Source organism: Contarinia nasturtii, unplaced genomic scaffold (assembly GCF_009176525.2).
Source record: "Contarinia nasturtii isolate CC-2019 unplaced genomic scaffold, AAFC_CNas_1.1 Cnas_scaffold_78, whole genome shotgun sequence".
Lineage (NCBI taxonomy): Eukaryota > Metazoa > Arthropoda > Insecta > Diptera > Cecidomyiidae > Contarinia > Contarinia nasturtii.
In genome coordinates this window covers 970,556-996,235 of record NW_022197436.1, presented here as the reverse complement: position 1 = coordinate 996,235, position 25,680 = coordinate 970,556, and the positions used below count along the sequence as shown (strand labels likewise).

Genomic DNA, 25,680 nt, shown 5'->3' with positions numbered 1-25,680 from the left:
AAATTTGAAATCGATGAACTTGGCGAACATTTTGAACAACTGTCATTCACACTCACGATTGACACTCGAAAAAAAAACATAGAAAAATCGAACCGCAAACAATTAGCTTGAAGCAAATAACGAACCATTTTACATTGAATCGAAACGTTGCGAAAAAAACCAACTTGTACAATTTCAATCGAAATTTTTTAAAAAATTATTTTCTTTTTTTTCAATTTCAGAAATTTTATATCAATGAAAAAAGAAATGAAATAAAATGAGAAAAAAAGAATGTTCGTAGTAGCCGGTTAATGTGCAGCCCTGTGCCCATGTTGTTGAACCGCATACCAGTTTGTGCGGTTCACATTTGCCTTGTTACAACAAAAATGGCTGTGTGCAAAAGCAGTCGGAATATACGGCATGCATGTATTTGTGTGACACACAATTGTAGGCTTGGTCGCAGCATAAACCGATGAACTGAATTCAGTTTCCGACATACAGAGCTGCTGTGAGTATCATATTTGAAAAAATTGTCGTGTGAATACGAAACGACGACTACGACGACGAAGAGCAGAAGAAGAAGAAGAGGTGGAAAGAAAGATAGAATAAAGAAAAAAAGCGAAACACACATATACAGAATATAATTGAGACGCACACATTGAAATTTTGGTGTTGTTGTGTGTCTCATTCGGTCTCGCGTCAAATGTATTGATTTTGTATCCTTTTCTATTTCATGTCGTCGTTGAATAACGTTTGGTTGTGTGTATTGGGGCGAAGCAGCGCAAACAGAGTCGAATATAACGAAGTAAAGCGACGACGTCGACGACTACGAATACAACGACAACGCGCTACGACGACGACTACAACAACGACTACGACGGAATAGTGGAAGATTTTTTCATTTTTTTATTTTTTTTTTATTTGATTTTCAATACGTTCGTGTGTTGTTCGTGTGCGAGACGGAAAAAATTGAAAAAGTTCAACGCAAAATTTTACCAAATTCAAGTGAAAAATATTAAAAACGTTTATGTGATTAATATAGTAAAAATCATTGGCAATCGAATGATGAAATTTTAAGCGATGGATGGTTATGAATAATTCGTGAAAAATTGTGATTTTTGTTGGTAGTAAGTATGGCGTTGTCTAGTGCCCAAGTATTGGGTAGCGATGCCAACAGTACTAGCAACATTAAAAAACGAAATCTAAATCATCGCATACATCGGTTGAAGCAAATTAAGGAAAATCATGCGGAACATGTAGCCGAAATTTATTTTCTTCAGACCGGCGGTAATATGATGGATTATCAAACGTGGCGTAAAAAGGCCAATGGTCCGGATGTTGTAAATTTTATGAAGCAATACCGGTTGGAGCCAAATAATAGCGCCGATACTGCGCCATCAATTGGAATGGCAGCAGCCGGTGTGACAACAACGACCACATTAAATACCATAGCCACAGCCACAACAACAATACAAACTGTTGGCCAACAATCCGCCTCCTCCCATTCACAAAACACAACTCAAACTCAACCACCGCCACTCATATCAACGAATTCACCGCACGGTAAGCATATACTCAACAACAACAACAAAAAAACCACAACAACAACAGCACACACCAGAAAGAAATCTTTTTTTTATGAAAATCAGCCACAAGAACAAAAAAAAAACACCAAATTCGTTCACTTCGATATTTCTGCGTTCTTTTTTTCGGAATATGTCATTTTATTTCAAAAACATGGTCTTTCTCATACTTTTACACACCCGCATATTATAAAAAAGGGACAAAAATTACATTCAAAACAAATTATGCATTTGATTTATCGGTGTTTATTTTAGTTTCGCAAAAAAAAGAATTATATCAAAAAAAATTAATTCATTCAATCAAATACAAAAACTAATTTCGAAATCCGAACGATTTGATATTCTGAACGAAATTCCCCGTTTTCTCTCGTTTCGCAGGCGTCGAAATCAAAATTCCAGGCGTTGGTGTTACACCGGTCGCAATTTCAACCACATTACCAGCGGCTGTAGTGCAGCTTAACCAATTAGGTAAACGAGAAAGACATGCAATTTCCCTTTCGCTACAAACAAAAACAACAACAACAGAAAAAAAAACTCTGATTTCTCTCTATTCTCTCAAAAAAAAAAAAATTTCTTTTCAATTTTCGTTTCGGTTCAAAAAACTCGTTATTTTCTTTTAAATTCTGTTTCGATACATACTCTTTCATTGGATATAGATTTAATTTTATCATATTTTTTTTTTTGTTCAATTGCTTTCGGTTCGTTTTTGGTCCGGTTTTTTTTAATATCTCAATTTTTACATTAAGAATGTGTTCAGTCTTCTTTTTTGTTTCGTTTTATCTTGAATTTTGTTTATTTTTGTACGCTGTTTCGAATTCTCACCATCTAACTCTCTATCTTTCGCACAAAAATTGCGACCGTTTCGTTTTTCTTTCAAAACTTCATTATATTCTTGTTTCTCTAAACACGAAACTAACAAACAAATTGAAACTCTAACTAACAACATAGCCCATATGATATGAAATCTCTTTTGTTCAAAAAAAAAAAAAAAACATTACATGACTTGAATTGATTGCATTTCAACGGAAAACAAAACTGTCAACTATAAATTATTCGTTTTGAAAATTTTGTTTCGTTCATTCTATCTCTCTCTCAAATTCAATTTGGTGAACTCTCTATCAATTTTATACTTTTTTTTTGGTTGGTTTGTTTGTTTCTATTTATTCTTGTGTTCTTTCTAAATATATTTTTTCTGTGTAAAAACATTAAAGAATATACTCTCCACTTCTAATGCACTCATTCACACACACATATACATACACAGTAGACAATACAGTTGATGCATATATTTTTTAATTCGCTATGTGTCAAAAGCAAAAATGCCGACAATTCGTAACTATGTTCGATTCCCAATAGGCCAAAGAAAAATGTTTATTCGTCAGTTAAGTTCAACTTGGCCACCCGGGAATTTGCGAACAACAAAATCTCCAATAATCTGAACGAAATGCCAAATAAATTGAAAAAAAAAGAAGCACAAATTCTCTGCCGAAATAATTGTAAGATGGATTTTCAATTCAAATTTTCTTTTTGCTTTACCATCGACTTCACGCGGCAAATGTTGTTTGCGTGCTTTCGACTCATTTGGAATGTTCAAAATTCATAGAGAGAAAAAAACATGGCCACATTCGTTCGTACACATCAGTTGAGATGAAAATGTGATTGATAGTGAAACCAATTGAACACACTCTAGCATATTCACTCACATACACAAAACCGAACCTTAAATCGAACCCCTCTATTCCATTCTTCGCACATACACACAAACACACACACATATATACATACATATATCTACATTCGCAATTATTCATTTGCATTTTGTTCAAATTTTTTTCGATTTTCGCAAAATTCCATTCTTTAAAATGCCAATCATTTTTGTTCCTTTCTCGATAATCTGATCAGTTTGTAACGTATAACGTAAGCAACATTTTAGTTGGATTACCGTTATTGAGATGTTTCTTTTTAAAGTTTGAGGTTCGGTACAAAATAACAACAACAGCAATACACACTCACATTTTTTTAATTCTTAAGAAATTTAGAGAGCACGTTTTAAAACTGAATTCGATTCGAACATTTCGGTGCGTACACGCCAAAACACATTTTCTCTCACACACTCGTGCTTCATTTACTTTTTTGTGTCGAATTAAAACGGAAGAAACTTCATTTAATTTTTATTTTATTCTTTTTCTTATATTTTAGTCACTTTTAGTTCTTTTTTTTTTCATTTCAAAATTTGTTGCTAAAATTCACACGTTTAAAAAAAAAAAATATAAATACCAACATTATTGCATATATTCTATGTCTTAACTATGATCACTCACAACAACAACTACAACAACCACAACAACAATAAAAAAAGAAACAATTCACAAATCAAAACCAATCAAATTAATTTTCGTAGGTAATGTGCCGGGAAGGCCACAAGGTGGTCGTCATGGTATGGTCTTTGGTCAAATTCCAGTATCATCAATTACTGTGCCACTGGTGCCAGGTAGCACCTATCAATTATATTCATTTTTATTTTTCTCTTATTCTCTCTCTCTCACTTTTTCGCAAATTTTATTTTTTTATTTTTCGTTGTTCTTATTTTCTTTTAAAATTTGTTTTTCCTTCTATATGTTTTTTATATACTTGATTTTGTTTCTTTCGTTATTACATTTGAATATTTTCGTTAAATGCAAATCTATAATTTCATCTAGTTTTTGTTTCCGTTGGAATTGCTAAATAGAACTTTTTGTTTTCGAAACATTTGCAATACGAAAAAAAAAATCACACCAATCGCCAATTTGAGGTCTCTTCCAGAGCTCAAAACCATTTCGCTATAATAAAAAAAAAAAGAAATTAAGTTCAATGTTTTGTATCCAAAAAATTTGCCAGTCTTTTTGTTTTAGTTGGAAGCGATTATTCGTTGGCATGATTTATTCTCTCTTTCTCTTCATCTTCTAATTTTTATTTCGTAAAAACCGTGATTTTTTTTTCTTTTTTTCGTTGGTAAAAAAGTCTTAATTTAGTTGCATTTCAAGACATTGCATGCATTTCAATTTGAGCGTTGTCTTGAAATCCCTTGTTTCCATAGTAAAAAGAAAAGCAAATCTCAAACACAAAACAGTATGTAGACTGAATCCAACACCATCTATCACTTTCATATCAAATCGTATCGTCAGTTTTGGTTTCGCTTCAAATTTTAGTGCATGCATTTAATATTTTGTTTGTAGGAATTTGCGAGTAAAACGCCAGCAAAAAAAAACATAAAACTTGACACAAAATTATGTGGCTATTGCTTAGACCGTAGTGTTCTGTGCAAAAATCTTATTATTTCCGATTGCAAAAAAAATTATAATAAAAAAAATTGTTCCTTTTCGAAATTAAAATTTCAAAAAAAAAAAATCCTTTTTGTTTCGATGGTTTTCGATTCAGTTCAAAATTTTCTTTCTATAAAGCAAACAAAACCTAAAAAAATCAGTCGTGACAAGCGAAAACATAAATTTCTTTTCTATTCGAAACGTTTCTATTTATTTTTTTTATATATATTCGTTTATTTGTCTAAATAAAATATGTATATGTGTGTTTGTGTTTTGCATTTTTGTGCCGAATTATTGACAATAATTAATTGGTTTTTTGTCTGTTTTTTTTTTTCTCTCTTCCTCGTTCGCTCGTTTTGCTTTTTGCGAAAAAAAAATACAGGCGGAACACCGTTAGTACCTGATACGCCAAAACGAAGTATAGCTGAAACAAAGAAAACCTATTCATTGTCAACGCCTACGAATACTCAACAACATCAGCATCAACATACGCCATCGGCCGCACCAACAATTGCATCGGCAACACCATCATCATCAACGACAACCACACCGAATGCGGCTACTGCAGGTAGTAGCAGCAATGGGCCACAAGAACAATTTTTAAAAGTGCGTCAAGAGGCATCGGTTATGCAACGAATATCCGAGTTACAGCGTGAAGGTCTATGGACGGAAAAACGTTTGCCAAAATTACAAGAACCACAACGGCCAAAAGCCCATTGGGACTATTTACTTGAAGAAATGGTATGGCTGGCCGCCGATTTTGCCCAAGAACGTAAATGGAAAAAGGCAGCGGCCAAAAAATGTGCGCGTATGGTACAAAAGTATTTCAGCGACAAAGCGGTTGCCGCCCAAAAGGCCGAAAAAGCAAAAGAACTACAATTGAAACGGATTGCCGGTTTTATTGCAAAAGAAATCAAAATCTTTTGGTCAAACGTTGAAAAATTGGTGGAATTTAAACAAGAGACAAAAATCAAAGAGAAACGAAAAGAGGCATTGGATCAACATTTAAGCTTTATTGTCGATCAAACTGAAAAATATTCACAACAATTGGCCGTTGGCATGAATAAATCATTGACCGACACCAATACCGCCAATACATCGGCCGCTGTCAGTCTTAACTCCAGCCGAAGGTCATCGCCACGACGTGATGCACCATCAGATGGTAAGTTTTTGCATATCGCTTTATTTTTTTTTTTTTGTTGTTGTTTCCATCAAGAGAAACTCTTGCTAAAAAAAAATGCTGAATGATGTTACCACTACTACCAACCTGCTGAACTCTCGTGTTTGTTTGCCTATCTTTGGCCGACAGACGCATTTCATTTGGATGAATCTGCACGAGGCATTTGTCTGACTATCATTTTTTTTTTCGCCATAAAATTTATTCACCGCCACTTCAGTGGTTTCCATTTCATCGCAATCTAAACGAACCCGATTTTTTTTCTGTTGCCTGTGCGATTTTTTAGATGAATTTTTGCCCGGTAATGATGACGACGAAGATGACGAAGAAACTATTGCCAAAGAAGAAGAAGAACAAGCGACCGATACAAAAGCCGAAATAGCCGCCTTACAAAAAGAATCCGAAATGGATTTAGACGATTTAGACTTTTTATCCGATTACTTGAAAAATCGTGACAAAATCATTTTGAGCGAAGTCGAGAATGACGATGATGACACAAATCAAGAGCCACCAAAACGAACAACATCCCGCAAACGAGCCAATATCACTGAAGTCAAAGCTGACGATGAATCAAATGTAAGTGCAATATGATTTGTTTTTTTATCTTTTTTTTTGCGGTCGTTTGCCCACACAAAGAGCGATTCGACATCGAGGCACACATCAAATTGTTAATCAAAAATAAATTATCCATTGTAGGAAGCAAACAGTCGACGTGCTACATCGAAACGAAGAATCGAGCGCATGGAATTGGATTCAGATGATGATTGTAAGTTGATTACCATAATTTTATTCGGCAAAAAAATTGAAATTTATGATTGTTTGGCTATAAAATGATGTTAAAACCCCTACCAACCTGCTGAATTTCGTGCTTGAATTCTATTTTTGAGCTCAAGCACAGCATTTTGGATGAAATCGAACGAGGCATTTGTCTGAATCTTCCCCATACACATACAAAATTTTCTTTTGTTTAATTAAAATTGTGGGCGATTCGTGAGAAAATCTAATTCTGTTTATTTTATTTTTTTTTTGTGTTTCAAAAATCAGCGACAGCAGTTGAAGATGATGAGGACGACGATGAGGATGAAGACAGCGATGAATTCAGTGATAATGAAAACGATGAGGAGATGATTGATGAAGAAAACAAAGACTTTGGCTTGAAAAGCCTCTTGGAAGAAGATGAAAATAAGCAATCTCAGGTAAGAAAGTCGGAATTTGAAATGAATCCAATAAAATACACCAATTGAAAGCCAAACGCCAACTGGTGCGTTGATATGCATTACAATCACTTTTTTTGATTAGTAGCATATGTTACATGCTTTATACATGTAATCCATTTTTGTATGCCTTTCATATCAACTAAAGTACGCTATTATGCATAGAGTAAATACGATCCACATCGGTTTTCCATCGAATCACATTGCTCATTTACGCATTTGCATGAATTTCAGAGCGATGGGAATTTATCGTGAAAAAACTATCGCAACAAATTTTCACTCTTTCTAGAGACACATTCTTCAGGAAAACTTTCGCCGTTTGAATTGAAGTGACGCATATTCAATGCAAAAAAGAAATATACAGACGAGATCGAGTCATGGATGTGCAATAAAAACGATTTTTTTTATTTGTTTGTTTACAGGCGGATAAAGATGATCTCATAAATGATGCTGCAGCAATAGCTGAAAGTATACAGCCGAAAGGAAATACATTGTTAACAACAAATGTTGTGACACCCGTACCGTTTTTGCTGCGGCACACCTTACGTGAATATCAGGTTAGTAAAAAACAATTTTAACGAAGATTATTTTTTTTCGAATTAATTACGAATGATGATCACCCTTTTACCGACCCTCTGAACCATTAATTACTCTCACTATTTTTGTGCGTGTTTTTACTCAATGGATGAATCCGTACGAGGCATTTGTCTGAATATACGTTATATCAATGAAAACAATTTCATTTTTCTGTTCAAAACGGATTCTAATTTGGAAAAATTGAACTCTAACCACTTTTTTTATTCAACAGCACATTGGCCTGGATTGGTTGGTGACGATGCACGATCGAAAACTGAATGGCATTCTTGCCGATGAAATGGGTTTGGGAAAGGTAAGTCGTTTAACTTCTTTTTCAAGCGCAGACTTCTCTATCAAATGATGCACATTTTTAACGGGTGTCTTTTATTTTCTCCATATCCATAGACCATTCAAACGATCTCGTTGCTCGCTCATTTGGCATGTGTGAAAGGTAATTGGGGTCCGCATTTAATTGTGGTACCATCATCGGTGATGCTCAATTGGGAAATGGAATTTAAAAAATGGTGTCCTGGCTTCAAAATTCTCACGTATTATGGTTCACAAAAAGAGCGTAAAGCGAAACGTATTGGTTGGACAAAAGTGAATGCATTTCATGTGTGCATCACATCATATAAACTGGTCATCGCCGATCATCAAAGTTTTCGACGAAAAAAATGGAAGTATTTGATATTAGACGAAGCGCAAAATATCAAAAATTTTAAATCACAACGATGGCAACTATTGCTGAATTTCCAAACTGAACAGTGAGTTATTTTGACAATTTTTTTTTTATTTTAAAAAAAAATCGAAAATGAATGCAAAGAAAAACTATAATGATGATACCACTACTACCAACCTGCTGAACTCTCGTGTTCGTTTGCCTATCTTTGGCCGACGGACGCATTTCATTTGGATGAATCTGCACGAGGCATTTGTCTGATTGTAGTTTTTTTTTTTTTAATTCTTTGAAAATCCTCTTCAAACCGTTGAACAGACCCAGATGATACTTAATCGAAACTGTTTTCTTCTCTTTTTTTGCAGACGTCTACTACTAACTGGCACACCGTTACAGAATAATTTGATGGAATTGTGGTCACTGATGCATTTTCTAATGCCACACGTGTTCCAATCACATCGAGAATTCAAAGAATGGTTCTCAAACCCAATGACCGGCATGATTGAAGGCAATTCCGAATACAATGATTCCATCATCAAACGTTTGCATAAGGTATTGTTTATTTGAACACATTTTACGTGAAAATTTAACAATAAAAAAATGATTCCCGCACTTCGAATCTGTGCATGGTTGCTACGACCTTGGACATTTGCAAAGGTGCCAGAATAAACAGCGAAATACCAGCTTTTGAATACAAATTTCCATATAATCGTATTCATTTTCCAAATTATCGCAACATTTCAAATTACCTTGCCCCAAATACCTTCAATCCGAATTACAATTCAAAAATGAAAATCAATTATTTGTATGCATAATGTTTATTGTTTTGTGTCATTTTTTTCTGTTCTCTCTCTCTCCCGCTTCGACTTATAGGTGCTGAGACCGTTTTTATTGCGTCGTTTAAAATGCGAAGTGGAAAAACAAATGCCGAAAAAGTATGAGCACGTTGTAATGTGTCGGCTATCAAAGCGTCAACGATATTTATACGATGATTTTATGAGCCGTGCAAATACACGTGAAACACTGGCGTCCGGTAATCTATTGAGCGTAATCAATGTACTGATGCAATTGCGTAAAGTGTGTAATCATCCGAATATGTTTGAAACACGACAAACTGTATCACCATTTCGTATGGATGGCATCAATATGCATACGGCATCGATAATATCGAAAATCTGTGACTACGATCCATTCGAACAAATCGATTTGAGTTCATTGAATTTGGTATTGGTACAATTGGAACAATGCCTGAGCGCGTATGTTGCATATTTTGCGCGTAAAACTCAAACGCCGCGTAAATTAATTGAAGAAATTGATACGGCCATCGAACCGCCACCAAAATGTCCCGAAGGTCAATTTAAAATGTTTATGCGCATCCGTGAATCGACCGTATCGAACAACATAAGTACGTACAGTACCGGCGTTAAAGTCGGCACAAGTCCCGCAATGAAGACTGAAGGAACAAAAATTATCCCTGTTAATAGTAACTTATTAGTTAGTAGCAACAATAGTAATAGAAATTTGCCATTGTCAATCAGTGGCAGCAATAGTATTAGAGGTGGTGTTGGTGGTCATCATGCATTAACAGCAATACCACCACCATTGACTGCATCTGGTGTCAGCGGTATTGGTCATATGACAGCGGGCACAACACCGACCCAAACAATTGTCGGTCTGCGAAAGCGTATTGATGCAGCCGGTGGACGAACGGCCGGCTCACCGGCCGGTACCATGCAAATCATTCAAACACCAAACGGACGTCAAATCATTTTGGCACCATCGAACAATGGCCAAACAACAATGCTGACACCTGGTCAACGATTGACGGTGGTACGAAGTACATCATTAACACCACACACCCATACACAACGAATCGTTCGATCAACAGCAATTGCAAAGCCATTTGTTAAGGTCACATCATCACCGCACGCATTAAATGTATCAGCCACACCATCGTCATCGTCCACGTCCAATATCATTAGTTGTAGCAGTACTAGTAGCATAAGTAGTAGCAGTAATGTAAGCAGTTCATTACAATTGTCAACAACATTGGCCAAACAATTGAAAACCCATTCATATGCAATGGCCAGTGGCGGTGACCAATTGTCAAAACAAATCGATGCCGATCAAAAGGAAAATATCGATGAGACCGATGCTGAATTTGGTATTATTGAAACCGAAGAAATGCTTAAGAAACGACGCAAACAAAAATTACAATTTTTGGCAAAAATGAATCGACGCCGGTGTTCAACGACACCGATGTATGGATCAGATCTCAGGGAATCCGTTACGAAACTATTCGATGGTCGACCCAGCAATCGTTCAGCATATGGTTCATGGATGAGCATTGGCTATATAAATTGTATGAATGCAATGCAAACCAATGAAAATTGGAGCCTAAACAATTGCATAAAAACATATGCACAACGAACAAATGAAATGAATGATATTTTCAAGAATTTTGTTTTATTTGTGCCGCCCGTATCGGCACCGATGCCCATTCTACATGTTTCACATCCACATCCATCGAAATTGAATGATGAACGGGCACGCGAACAATGTTTTGCCACAGAATTATCACCAAAAATGTCATTACTCCATCCAATTGTATCGGCGATGTCAACACAATTTCCAGATCCACGTCTTATCCAATACGATTGCGGTAAATTACAAACGCTCGATCGTTTATTGCGCGAACTGAAAAACAATCAACATCGTGTGCTGATATTCACTCAAATGACACGGATGCTTGATGTGCTCGAAGCATTTCTTAACTATCATGGTCACATCTATTTGCGATTGGATGGCACAACAAAAGTTGAACAACGTCAAATTCTCATGGACCGTTTTAACAATGATAAACGAATTTTTGCATTTATTCTGTCAACACGTTCCGGTGGTGTTGGTATTAATTTGACCGGAGCTGATACTGTGATATTTTATGATTCGGATTGGAATCCAACAATGGATGCACAAGCCCAAGATCGTTGCCATCGAATCGGCCAGACGCGTGACGTACATATCTATCGTTTGGTTAGTGAAAAAACAATTGAAGAGAATATTTTGAAAAAGGCAAATCAAAAGCGATTACTCGGCGATTTAGCCATTGAAGGTGGCAATTTTACAACGGCCTATTTCAAGGGCTCATCGATACAGGATCTATTTACTGTTAATAATGCCCAAGATAGTGCATCCGATCGTTTGGCCGATGTATTGGACAGAGATCGTGAACGACGCAATCGATTACAAGAGAATTTAGCCATCACAGCTGCCACATCGTCGGCACAACAACAACAACAACCTCCATCACAACCAAGTGGATCGGAAGATCGTACTGCCATTGGTGCATTTGAATCGGCACTTGCTGCCGCTGAAGATGAACAAGATGTACAAGCGGCGAAAACAGCTAGCGCTGAAGCGGCAGCCGATTTAGCTGAATTTGATGAAAGCATTCCAATTGAAGACAACGAAAATAAACCACCCGAGTTGAGCAAAGCTGAACAAGAAGTGGAAAATCTCGTGAAACAGGTATAAATTTCATTCTTTCATTCTTGCTTCCTAAAAAACAATTTGACCTTTAAAGACTTTGGTGTTTGAATCCATGATAAAAGGACCCGATTACGCATTTTTTTGATTAAACCGACAATGGACTTTCATTACATTTTCGGTTTGCTGAAATGCAAGATTAACGTAGGCTCTCAGACATAGCTTGGTGTCATACCAATAATCAAGTTATATCACTCAAAGTCTTACACTTAAATATTCAATGTTGAAATTTAAAAAGAATTTGGAGATCTTCCAAGAACTTCAGCAGTTTAAAGAAACATCTCTCAATTGAGAGTGACTTGAATCATTGAAGAGCATTAAGATTTCCAAAAGGAATGGAGTCGCATTTTTTTATTAAACTGGCAGTGGATTTTTTATTACATTTTCGGTTTGCTAAAATGCAAAATTAATGCAGACTCTCAGACATAGCTTGGTGTCACACCAATAGCCAAGTTATATCACTCAAAGTCTTACACTAAAAATAAAAATCGAATCTTATGCAGAAATTTTTATCTTAAATATGTATTTTTCGTTTAAAAACTAATTGAATTTTCCATTTATTCTTGTTATATGAACAGTTAAATCCAATTGAACTGTATGCAATGCGTTTCGTTGAAGAAACGGGTGGCTCATGGACGGCTGAACAATTGCGTGCGGCCGAAGCGGAAATCGAACAACAAAAACGTGAATGGGAGGCAAATCGTTTGGCTGCAATCAAAAAGGAAGAAGAAGATGAGAAACGTGCAGCCGACTTAGATGAAATGTTAACATACTCACGCGAGGATGCACAAAACCAGGTTAATAACAATAAATTTAGTAAACGTAATCCAGTTAATCGTAGATTATTAAAAGTAAAACAAAGCGATCGACACGGTGTTGTTAAAAATAATAAAAGAGTTAAGGGTAGATTGACAGCTAGACAACCAATTAGAACAGTTGTTGCACAAAAACAGTTAGGTCGACCGCGTCGAGCATTGCGAAATAATTCAAAGCCACCGGCGCCAATAAGTCGTTTGGCCCAAACTAATTCGCCGAATAAAAAACCATCGATATCATCATCGTCGTCGTCTGGTACGAAACGTACTAGTTCGATGCGCCTCAGTACTCGTTTGAATAAACAGCCAAAATTAGAAAATGCCGAAGATGAAACAATTGTGATGTCCAGTGATGATGAGCCATTGATAAGTCCGAATAAAAATAATGGCGTTGCCAATAGTTATGGAAAAACGTCAAAGAATGACAACGATACAACGGCTGAGCATAGCGAATGCAGTGAACAACGTCATTCAGAGGAATTCGATGATAGTGAATGTAGTTTAGATGTAATGGTTGATTCAACCGATCCACAGGAATCGGACGAAGATGATACTGCCGCCGAGGATGATGATGATGACGATGACGGTGACGATGACGGCGACGATGCAATTCTAGTGCAATCGGACGGTTCGATTATGTCATACGATGAAACCGATGGCGATGCAACCAAAGAGAATAGCCTAATTATGAAAAATAATGTGGATACAAATCATCAAATCGATATCAATAGTCCGCGTAGCACACGTTCACATGGTCGCATCAAAATTGATCTATGGACACTTGATAAAAGTCAAAATGTGCCCGAACTATGTGCAAAACGAATTCATCACAAAACCCCCACCGGTTCGATGAAAACAACATCGCACGGTGCGATCAATGACATTTTTGAAAATGGCAATGGCAGTTCAGCCGAAGATATTAACGATGATGATGCTGATGTTACTGCAACCGATGATAACAATGTCAATCAAAAAGTCTCTGCCAATACTCCCGATACAAAAACGATGAAATCAAAATTAAACGATTCCAGCACTGATCAAACAAACGACAACATTCGATCACGGAAAAGTTTAACGAAATCGACAAAATCAACGACCAATACAAGTGTTGCTGGTGCAACAGCCATTGGTCTAAATGCCAAAAATCATCTGTTTGATTTGAATCGAACACCAAAGGTCGTTCTCAACAAACATGATTGTGATGCACAACAGCAAAAGTCACGGTTTAAATCGAAAATCTAACCGGCCAAACAATCAATGCGCATTGTGTCGTTTGACCTTTTGAAAAGACCACAAATGCCGATACAACGCCTCATTCAAACTCTCAATGTTCCATAAAAATTATTATGAATTATTTCGAATGCTAGAGTGATAGAGAAAAAGAGCAAAAAAATTAGTTACATTTCATTTTTTTTTCTATTTTTAAAATTTGTTCATTGTTTGTTTCATGTAGAAATTATCGTATTTATTACAATTTTTTGCGGAAGAGGAGATAGAAAGAAAAATTACAAATTCTCGAAGTTTTTCTAATGAAAAAAAGTAAAAACACAATTTTTTAATCAAAAATTTGAGTGAGAGAAAAGGGAAAAGGGAATGAAAAATAAAACGAAAAATACATGCTCCAAAAGCAACCAAGTACATTCGAAACAGAAAAAAATAATAATATGAAGTGGAAAACAACAACAGTATCAAATGATCGATGATCTATATTTGGCATTGAAATATTCGACGCAATGGCTGGCACTTTATCTGTTCAGCTTTCAAGTATCATTTATCAAAAAATGTACTCGCGCACCCAAAGCAATACTGTTGTCCGCATATTAAACGCAATTTTTGAAACGAAGTACTTTCGAAAGGGGCGAACAACTCTTCGTTTCAATTTTAATTGTGACACAGCCCGATTCGATTTAAGCGGGAAATTTTGGTCTTTAAATATTGCGTCGCATCAAAATGTCATTCGGTGATTTTTGTTGTTGTTGTTTTAAATAAGATGTAAAATTTCATTTGTATTGCAATCGAATCTCATCAATGTTGGTCAAATCAAAATTTTGCTATTTATTCTGTATTATATGCGGAACCCATATTGATATTGAAACTTAAAATTTGATTAGATTTGACTTTGCGTCAATAAATGCCAGCCATCCAATTGCGTAGTTAGTATACACGAGGGCATCCAATAAAATATGTTAGTCATTTGAATTTTTGCAGAGAATATTGTTCTGAGAAATGACGAACGTAGCCAATTTCAAAATGTGCCCGATTTTAGTCAATAATAATGTGACACTGTGTTTCCTTCAAAAGCAAACGTTTTTGTTTTGTTTGTTGAAACAAAGCATTACGTTGTGAAAACCACATGCTGTGTGTCATTGGAAACGTGGCGAGAAAAACAAAAACGAATTCAGTTGCAAAAGCGATGAATCGATTGAAAAATTCATATGTGCATAGACGGAGTTTAATTTTGATAAACTGTTACCCTATGCCATTGCACACTATCTGCACCGCATCAAAATCGAAAGATATTTTTTTTTCTCTTTCTCTCTCTGTCTCTTACTCTGGACGACGATGCAAATCGCAAAGATCGAATAAAAAAATATTTTTAGATTTCAGACGTCATTATTTCCACTCGGTTCATCATCGAAATCTTGTTCAAAATATGATTTTCGATTTGATGCATTTTAATTACACATTTCAAGCGTTGTAAATTATTTTTGTCCACTTCAAATGAAACAAGCATGGTTTTCCAAAATGTTGAAGCATGGTCGTTGTTTTGTTCTCCACGCTGTTGCTTGGACATTTTCTCTATCTCCTTTGCGAAATTATTATCTTCCATTCGCTTTGTGGCATTGAAGCAATTTTTCGTAGTTTCGTCGATTTTCCAGTGAGATTTGAAAATGAAAATAGGTCAGGCCAAAATGATGTAGAAAACTGTTCTCTTTTATTTTTCGTTGAAAAAAGTACACACTTTTTGTATGTGTTTGCCGAGAAGAGTATGTCTGACACAGACACTTGCCCGTTCATTGTATTCAATTATCCAGTGCATTCATAGAACAATTTGAAGAAAAAAAAGCATATATATATATCGGAATACACATCGGGGCATTGTATAATTTATGAATTTTATTTTAATTTAAAATAATTTTCAATATTTCATTCGAAAAAGAGAACAAATGAAAATCCACACAATCTCTAATATTCATCAAGCTAAGCTGTTCAAAAGAATCCAAAACAAAATCTATCTAGATAGACACGGATGATTTGAAATGTTTGAGTGGAAAATAAAGCAAGAATTTAACAAGAAACAAAAGAAAAAAATAGACTAAACCACACACAAATAGAAAACAAATTTGAAATGAAAATGAGCTCTGTGACATTAGATATGCGTTTCTCAATTTTTATTAAAATAAACTTAGGACTAATGATAATAATACTGTATTTAAAAAGATAAACAAAAACTTCGATGAGAGAATTGTAAAAAAAGAATGAAAAAAATGGAAAAACTACAAAGAAACTATTAGGCTATAAAATGTGTACATTCAATGTTAAGCAAAGAGATAAATAGAGTTTAAAAATCCTCTTAATCCACTGATTCTCTCTCATACACGCTCTCGAATTGAAAGAGAGGCGCAAAAGAAATCAACCAAAAAAAAAAAAAAAAAAACATGTTGGTGACATTTATTTCGATTATATGTTAAATTAGAAACAAAATGTATAATCGGATCCAAGAAACAACATGATTTAAAAAAAAAAACTGAACAAAAATTGCAAATAATATAAATTAACACCAGAAAAAATACAAATCAAAATGTTGTGTTGTTTTATTTATACCCAACGGCATTGAAAAGAGCATTTATTTGGAATTGCAAATGTTTGTTTTGTTGTTGTTGCTTTTTTATATAAAACGAGAAAAAAGAAAAAAAAAACAATATTTACGTACTGATTACCACCAAATTTATTTACCCAGATCGTAACTACTTATAACCAGAGAAAAAAAATTACACACTAAACGATACTTGCGTCGCGTCGCGTCGCGTGCTGCATAAAACATTTTAACGAAAAGAAAAATTGAGAAAAAAAAAACATTGATATCGATCCGAATACCGAAGACCTAGTCAAAACTTTATATTTGTTGCTTTTGTTTTCGTCACAACATAAAAATGAAAAAAAAAATCCGTTCCTTTGATCGAAAAACGTTACGAAAGTTTATTTTGATAAAGAAATTATGGTTTTTCTCTTGAAAAGAGAGAGAAAAGTGTGTGTGTGTTACTTGAATCGGTGTGTCAATCACCAGCAAATAATTGACGTTTTTTTTTCGCAAAAGAGGCATTCAAATAATAAGCGTACTTTGTTTTTAATTTAATTCAACCAATCTCAATGTGGTTGAATCCTCTTCACGAATTTATCTTAAACAATTTTTTTTGTTCTTTTTTCACACAACACGCAAATTCATTTCGGTTTAAATTTGTAAATGGGCAAATGGCACGCTGACTTTTGTTCGTCAATTTAAAGTATGATTCTCTCGGAGTTGGTTCAAATCAAGTCCCAAAATTTTTTTATTCAATTTTCCGCAATGGAAAACGATTTGGTAAAAAAAGAGAATGCGTTAAAGCAACGGAAAAACCACTCCAGTGTCTCATATGTAAGCATAAGTCCTTTTGAGAAATGCAAAACAAAGAATTTTTTTTTAATTCGTCGTGATTCGCACAACAAATCGTCTTTTGAAAATAATAATACATACAAACACACACAGACACACATACATTCGATACGAAAAAAAATTGCCGATCTGCAAAAAAGCAAAGGAAATGAAAACAGCCATTTGCCATTCCAAAAGCGTTCACTTTGCCTTGGTTATAGATAAAAAAAAAGCTAAACAAAAATAATTAATTGAAAAAGATGCACTAAAAACACACTTTAAACATAAACAGCACAATCGCAGGCCGGAACAAACAAACCGAGCATCATTTTTTTTTTTTAAGTTGAGCGGAAAAAATGTAAATAGTGAAACAGAATAACCTTTTTTCAATTCCGGTATTTTTCTGCATCGTCCTCGTTTGGTTTTACCGTAATGTCGCGCGAAAACAAGAGCCGAAACATTTATAAAAGAAAAATCAAGAAAATTTAGTTTCTCAAACTTTTAACATAAGTAGATTAAATCAAGCAAAACATTTTTTTTTCCCAATTTTTTTTTCTACATTCCAAAAATCTCGAAATCAATCACAAAACAAACAAAACATTTGTATTCTAATAAATGCTATTTTTCTTCTCTCTTCCCCCCAAATCAACCGAACAAAAAAAAATTAAACCAAAAAAAAAAAAAAACGAAATTCTAAACTGAACCACTTCGAATACACACAATGAACTGACACATTGACTCCCTGAACACAAATACACAAAATACATATCGACCCATATACCCACACAAATACACACACACACAATTCTGCCACCGATTTCTTGAATATCGATGTAGATATGGATTTCTGATAACACAATGGAACTCATGCCGGTAAGATTGATTTTGTCCTTCTTTTCTTATACAGTTTTCTTCTGTTTCACAAACGAACAATTGGCATTGGCCAAATTCATTTTGGCGCAATACGTTTAACACGAAATCTTTAAAACAAAACCAAAAAAAATCCACACATATTTGTTGCTTTAGCTTTGGAGCCCACCAACACCGCCACAAGACGATTCTGATCTCTACATTGACTATTCGTTATGCTTCCTATACGAACAAGAAACCATACCGGAATCAGAATTGCCACCGGTTTATATTAGAAAGGAGGTCAAACGCACTCGCACCGATGCCGGTTTTCTCATGGACGGTCGACGTCCAATTAAAATTCGCAAAGAGGACAATTATTTTCCACCACGATCACTATTCGATCGACCATCACCCGCACTGGCTAAATTGCGTCGTGACTTGAAAACACAACGATATCGCGGCAATTTCAAACCACTCATTCAAATAACAACAATTAAACAACAATTACCACAACCACAAACTACCGCACATCTTCAGGTAAGATATTTATATCAGACGTTTTTTTTATTGGTAGAGATAAGGAGCTGAAAGCAAGGGATTCATATGAGATCGACACTATGACGACACAATGAAATTCAATTCATTAATTCCTTTTGTTTGCCATTTACATATTTTATAATGTGAATCTGCGATTGGCTCAATTTCAATGAACTCTTGAATAATGGATGGCCAAATAATAATTAATTCTTCAATAAAACAAACGGATAAGACGATTTCAATGGTGACCGCGATTTTTATTGATCAATTTATTATTTGGTGACCCATTTATAATGTAGAAATGGACCTAGCTTAGAGTTTCTGAAGTTATTGAATTTCTATTCAATTTTCGATTAACTTTTTTGATTTAAAAAGAAACTTTGACAACAAAAAAATGCAAAAAAAAATCTTGTTAGAAAAATTCGGTCGTGGAAAAATTGAAGAACAGCAAAAAACCCAGATCTTTTTCAACTGGCGTGTCTTTTGCACTTGAATTCAGTGAAGAATAATTTGATCGAGTCTGCAGTTGGAGTCAATTTAAGAACAGAGTATAACTCAGAACTGTTGCCAGTCATCGGAATTTTTGTTAGGTAGTTCAGTGCACGTTACATACGAACGAAGCTTAAATTATAAAGTCTCCTCCGATTCTATTTAATGATTATTACTCCATATTTGCAACTTCAGAAACTCTATAGATTCTACCAAAAAAAAAGTCCTTTTGAATAAAAAACATGTCATCAATCAATTTTTTTTTCTTTAAAATCGCTCATTCCGTCATTCGTTCAGGTTGCACAGCAGCCACAGCAGCCGGGTGCATTGCAATCGGCTCAAGGTGTTGTAGCTGGTCAACCAAATCAGCCGCAAGTTGCGCAACCAATTTTAGCCCAAATTCAAACAAAACAATTGGTCGAACCGGAGGGCATGGCCGAATGGGCAATATACGAGGATGCCGCATTGTTAAATGTCATTCAAAATATGCAAGGTTTACCATTGAATTTGATGCTTTTATCGCCGGGTCATACGCCCAATTGGGATTTAGTTGCTGATATTGTAAATCAAACATCACGTGTTTATCGAACACCAAAACAATGTAAATATCGTTATGAAAACTATATATTGCCACGTGAAGAGGGTAAATTGATTGAAACTCCAAAGAAACAACCGAAAAAATCGAAAAACCCAAGCAAACCATTGTCACCGCCAAAAGCAATACGAGCACTACGTACATCACAATTGTTTATCAACGATAATAACAATTCGTTCACCAAATTGATGAAAACCAATTACGAATTCATCAAAGCGGCTAAAATGAAGAAGGCACCAGAGATCAAACAAATGCTGGTCAATCCATCGATGAAAAATCCAAAACATGCCGTTGTTATGGCTGATTTTGGCGTTTTAAATTATGATCAACCATTGAGCCCGGTCGAAATAGCCGCACGACGCGCCGAAAAAATGAAAGAACGCAATCGAACTGTTGGCGTTATGCAACAACAACAAGTTCAATCGCAGAATACGCAACTGCAACCAACACCATCACAACAGGTAAGAAACGTTTCACATCGAATATTGATGAGTCGATCGTTTTCAAAATGATCTTCGTGTAAACATTTATTTATCGAACTATTTTTAAATTATAGCAACTTCAAGCGGCACAAACGCAACAGGTACAAGGAGCCAAGATTACAGCACATATACCAACCGCAACAGCCGGACAACAACAACAGGTAAATTATAAATTAACAAATAAACGCTTCACTTCTTCTTTGTGTTGCGATGAAGCAAAATGGAGAAAGGATTTTTTTTAATTCGATTTTATTTTAAATTTATTCTAGTTGATACAGTTGCAGCAACAAGGAAATGTTACTCAAGTTTTACCATCGATGGCAACCATCGTTCAAGCCCACAACCTTCAAGCATCTCGTGCTGGAAACGTAAGTTTATTTTTTTTGGAAATAAATTAGACACATCAAACACTAATTTACTGAATATTTTTCGTTTTCAATATAGCATCAACAACCTGGTCAACTAGTGAAAGTAGTAACTGCTTCGCCACAAACCCAAAACATTATGAATGCTGTACAACATGTGCCGATATCACAAGCTCAACAACAATTGCCACAGCAGACGCAGCATCACATTCAACAGCAACAGGTATTTATGACAAAAGTAATTACACCAATCAACTTCATTCTCTTTCTATTCCAACAAATTTACAATTCGAATGGAATCTAATTGCATTTTTTTCCCAAAAAAACAGCAACAACAACAGAACCAAGTTCAAGCTCAAGCCGGCCAACAAAGTGCGCAAGCTACGCAACAGATTCCCCAATTGCATCCCGTACAGGTGAATTAAAAGAAAAATTGTGGCAAAAATGAAATGAATCCGATAGGTTGCTCTTTGAATGTTCAAAGAAATGTTCGATAGATTTGAATGATAAAACTCCACTGATGATTAAACATTCATTTTTTTGCAATTACATAATTTGTATTTATATGCATGTTTTTCATTCAACTCAATATCATGCTTGAATTCCATACTTTTTCGCCATTCATCGCAATAAAATGAAATCGGCTCAAATTTGAAGTGAATGCAAGGGTTCAAATCTAATCTAAAATATATTATTTTTTCCACTTGCAGCAACAACAGCAACAAATTCAATCGTCACAATCTCAACTGGCGATCGTTTCGATTCAGCAAGCCGTTATGCCAACCAGTACGACAGTTGTCAGTCAACCGGTAATTTTTTTTTCCGACTTTTTGCATGTTTTTCACATTGATAGTAAATGAATGGCACACAAAAACTAAACTAACTATTTTTTTATTTAATTTTTATTTAGAATCAGCAAAATGTGACACCAACACCAAGTGGTCAAATTGTTCAAACGCTTCCAGCTCAAGTGGCAACCTCCCAAGTGGTATCTGTATCACAATTGACAGGTGTGGGAACGGTGTTTACCACATCTGGATTACCTTCCAATGCAACGACCTCATCGTTGCGTGCACAACGCATACTTACCACACCGGGCATACAAGAGATTCAATTTAGTCCCAGATCTGGTACACAAACATCGGCCGTTGTATCGGTGAGTGGTTTAACTGCACAAAATGTAACACCAACACAAATTCAAGCGAGCCAATTGCGTTTATCGATGGGCGGAAATCAACAAGTATCAGGTGTTGTCACCAAAGGTGGCATACCAATGATTGGTGTTACAGCCACTGGGAAACCAATAACACAGCCCGCACAATTTCAAATTGTTCGTCAAAATACGGCGAGACAACAATTTAAAGTATTGAATACGGCACAGGGTAATACCGTTTTACAAACGGTCGGCGGTCAAGTGAGCGTTGTCAATCCATCAGGTGCAATAATTCAAGGTGGCATTGTTGCGACCGGCACAAATGTCGGCCAAACAATACAATTGCAACCATCAAGCGGACAAAAGGTATCACTTGCCACGGTGGCCGGTGTTACTGGTAGTCCGGGTCTTGCAACAAATGTCGCTTCGGTTGCCAGCGTTCAAATGAATTCGGCTAATACAACAACACCACAGCGAACACATTTTATGGTACAACAAAGACAACAAGGTAGGCACCTCTTTCGACATTTTCAAATTTCAAAGATAAAAACCATATATTTTTTCCACTTTCTAACGCAGTCAAACGACAAATGGTCAATCAATCGCAGGCAAATCAAACGGGCACTCAAGTGCAACACACACAATCGCCACAGCAATCACAATCACCACAACAAGCCAAAACACAAATCTTGCAGCAATTCACGCCAAGCATCCAATTGCAATCGGCTAGTGGAACTGGTCAACAACAATATGGTACGCTTCAATTTTAATTCAAGGATCACCTTGCATATTTTTTTCGAATTTTTCATATAATTTTCTTTCAATTTCTACTGAGAAGAATAAAAAGTTATCAATTTTTTGAAAAGCAATATAAATAAAAATTAATAATATTTAAAAATGTCATCGATAATTAGCGCTGGTGAAAACATCAACAGGATTAGCTACTTCGGGTGGAATGACATTGGCTCAAATAAAAACGGGACAAATCAAAGCTACCCTACCTGGTGTACGGCAAATGCAATTACAACAAATACCAATCGCACAACAGCAACAACGAAAGAATGCGGCAGGAGCCACCGGCGGGTATGTATCACAAAGAGAGTATTTATTGAGAATAAGGTTCTGATTCATTCAATCGGTGTCTTTCAAACAGTTCGATCAAATCATTTACGGGAACGAGTGCAGCGGGTGCAACAAATGCAGCGGGAACGGCAAAGACCACATCGGTCGGTGGTACACAATTAATTGTACAAAATCCGAAAAATCTACAACAGTCAACGGTCAGTGTGCAACAATTGATACGCCAGCAGCCGAATCAAATTGTATTAGGCAAGCGAATAATTCCCGTATCAGTGTCATCACAGAATGCTCGTCAAACCATTCAGGTAAATTCTATTTCTTACGCTTTTCTTTCTTTTGCTTTGTGCATTTTGAATAACATCTTTTGTTTATTTTATTTTTTTGAACACGTTCAGGTAGTGTCAGCCGCATCAGCGCAAGGATTGGCGGCCGGTACAATTCGAACGAACATGTCAAATCCGCCCCATACGATAAAAGTGAGTGCGGGTACAACGCCGCAACAGGCAATATTTAGTATGTTGCAACAGCAACAAGTGCGAAATCAAAATGCAAATCAAAATTTACGATTGCAAGCATCAACGGGTTCGTTGGTGGCGGTGGCCGTTCAGCCATCACAACAACAACCCACACAACAATCACAAGCAAATCAACCAACACAAACCGCTCAAGCGACCGCCCAAGCATCGGCCACACAACCACAACCACAAGTTGAACAATCACCACAATCACATCCACCGGCAACAACACCAAAACGTCGTTAAACACCAAACATTTCACGTGCATGTATATGTGTGGTCGACAAAGCATCGAATGATTGAAAAAAGTAAATCATTTGCATTTGAACAGATAAAAAAACAAGAAGAACAATTTAACCAATATACAAACACATTCTTAAATGATCTTTTACATCAATGGATTAATATTTCGATGTCATTCATGACTGGAATCATTTTTTTATTCTTTGTGTATGCACAAGCCAAGAAAACTAACAACAGAAAGTATTTTAATTGAAATTAGTCAATGATCATCAGAAATGTTAACATTTTTTTCTCTCTCTCTGTCTCTCTGTTTCGCATTCATTTTTTTTCCTCGCAAATATGCGATAAAATACACAGAATTTTCTTTTTATTTTAAATAATAAATTATACATTATTTTATAGTGTGTATTCATTTGAAGAAGAGAAATAAGCGATATTGATCAGATCGAATCGAGAAATGAATTCATTAAATGTTGTTTTTTTTTGTCAACACATCTTAATCAGTTAACAAAGAAATTGAAAGAAAAATCACGCCACAATCGACATTATTATCAATATGTAAAAGAAAACTAACCACTCAGATAATAAAACCTATTTAAATTATTGCATTTAATCATAGATGCATTAAGTGAACATCTATTATACAAACACAACAACAACAAAAAAAAAACGAAATAATTTTATTTTCTCTGTATTGTTTTGCGTTCGTTCAAAATTCTAACAAACACATGAGCGACGCGATTTGTTTTTTTCGCGTTTTCATTTAAATTTGTGTACGAAAATTTAAAAATGAGACATGAAAATACAAACATGCTCTTTTTAAATTGCCAATCGACGAATTAGCATTTGCCATAAAATGATCCAATCAATTGAGAGCTTTATTTAGTAATTGTCAATGTGTAGTTTGATTTTTTCGTGTATATTTTTTCGTTGTTTTCCTAACACAAAAGAAATATGAACATGAATCGTGTGCATGTATTGTCGATTCAGTTTTGTAACAAAAAAAATAATAATCGTGATTAATATCATGAAAAACCCATTGAAAACAATGTGTCACGAAATGAAAAAAAAAACGTCTGTATAATTTTTCTTTCAGTAATTTCGAAATCATGTGACACACGCGTGTGTCGTTGCTTTGAAATAAGAGAAGAACAAACGAATCTAAATTACTGTTCGACAACAAAAAACAAATGTTCGCCATTCTTTTTCAACGCTAAATATGGAAAGTAGTTATGTTTTCTGCGAAATTTCCTCTCACTACAGATGAAACGTAAAAGCAACTAATAAATTCTTATTGAGCTAAGATGATGATGACGATGGTGAATGATAATATGTAGTTTGGGCGTCTAAATTTTTTCTAGGCGCCCCATTTGAACGTCTAGGATTTTAGCGAAAAATTAATTTAAAAAAGAATAAAAAAAAATTTAAAACGTTTTCTGTGTAATTAAATTAAACGAAAAACAAAACAACAAAATATTGTTTTAAATATGTAGCTGTACCAAGTATTGTAAATATGAAAAAAGTCAATAAAAAAAAAACCCGATGAAATTGAACTATGAGTCTTCTTCGTACGTTCGGTGTCTTGTGCCTTGTTTTTCTTTGGTTTCAGCTTTAGCGAATCTGAATAGTCGTTATCGGTAACTATCTGTTTATGCGTCTTTTATTTTCGAAAATTTATTTTGCTTGTGGTAATTCAGTATCAGTGAGAAGGTGTTCGCCGGCAAAATTTCCACTCGTTGAAATTTGTGTGTGTGTGTCGTAAACCGAAATGCTCTTTATCTCACTAGCTCTTGCCTAATGCTTTTCACTTTTTTTTCCGCCGTCTCCACTCCCCCCCTTTCTCTATCACTCTCTTTTGTTTCTCTTCT

General features: G+C 35.3%; 1 protein-coding gene across 4 annotated transcripts; it reads left to right on the top strand.

Moving 5' to 3' along the window:
- The first annotated feature begins 486 nt into the window (after positions 1–486).
- On the top strand, positions 487–25,365 carry LOC116338828 (helicase domino). Of its 4 annotated transcripts, XM_031764343.1 has the most exons (26): positions 496–567; positions 760–1,542; positions 1,941–2,030; positions 5,247–6,026; positions 6,328–6,617; positions 6,738–6,807; positions 7,086–7,237; positions 7,678–7,812; positions 8,064–8,144; positions 8,237–8,595; positions 8,873–9,059; positions 9,381–12,035; positions 12,632–12,850; positions 18,339–18,374; positions 18,528–18,890; positions 19,677–20,435; positions 20,531–20,617; positions 20,726–20,824; positions 20,901–21,059; positions 21,151–21,237; positions 21,532–21,630; positions 21,732–22,482; positions 22,554–22,727; positions 22,889–23,057; positions 23,128–23,359; positions 23,450–25,365. In XM_031764343.1, the coding sequence occupies exons 2-26, from the start codon at positions 1,113–1,115 to the stop codon at positions 23,813–23,815; spliced, it is 8,829 nt and encodes a 2,942-aa protein (XP_031620203.1). In that variant the 5' UTR covers positions 496–567; positions 760–1,112; the 3' UTR covers positions 23,816–25,365. The 4 variants fall into 4 exon arrangements, with proteins under 4 accessions (XP_031620211.1, XP_031620195.1, XP_031620219.1 ...); XM_031764351.1 differs by having other exon boundaries at positions 487–1,542; positions 20,901–21,044; XM_031764335.1 differs by having other exon boundaries at positions 487–1,542.
- The last annotated feature ends 315 nt before the right edge of the window (positions 25,366–25,680 follow it).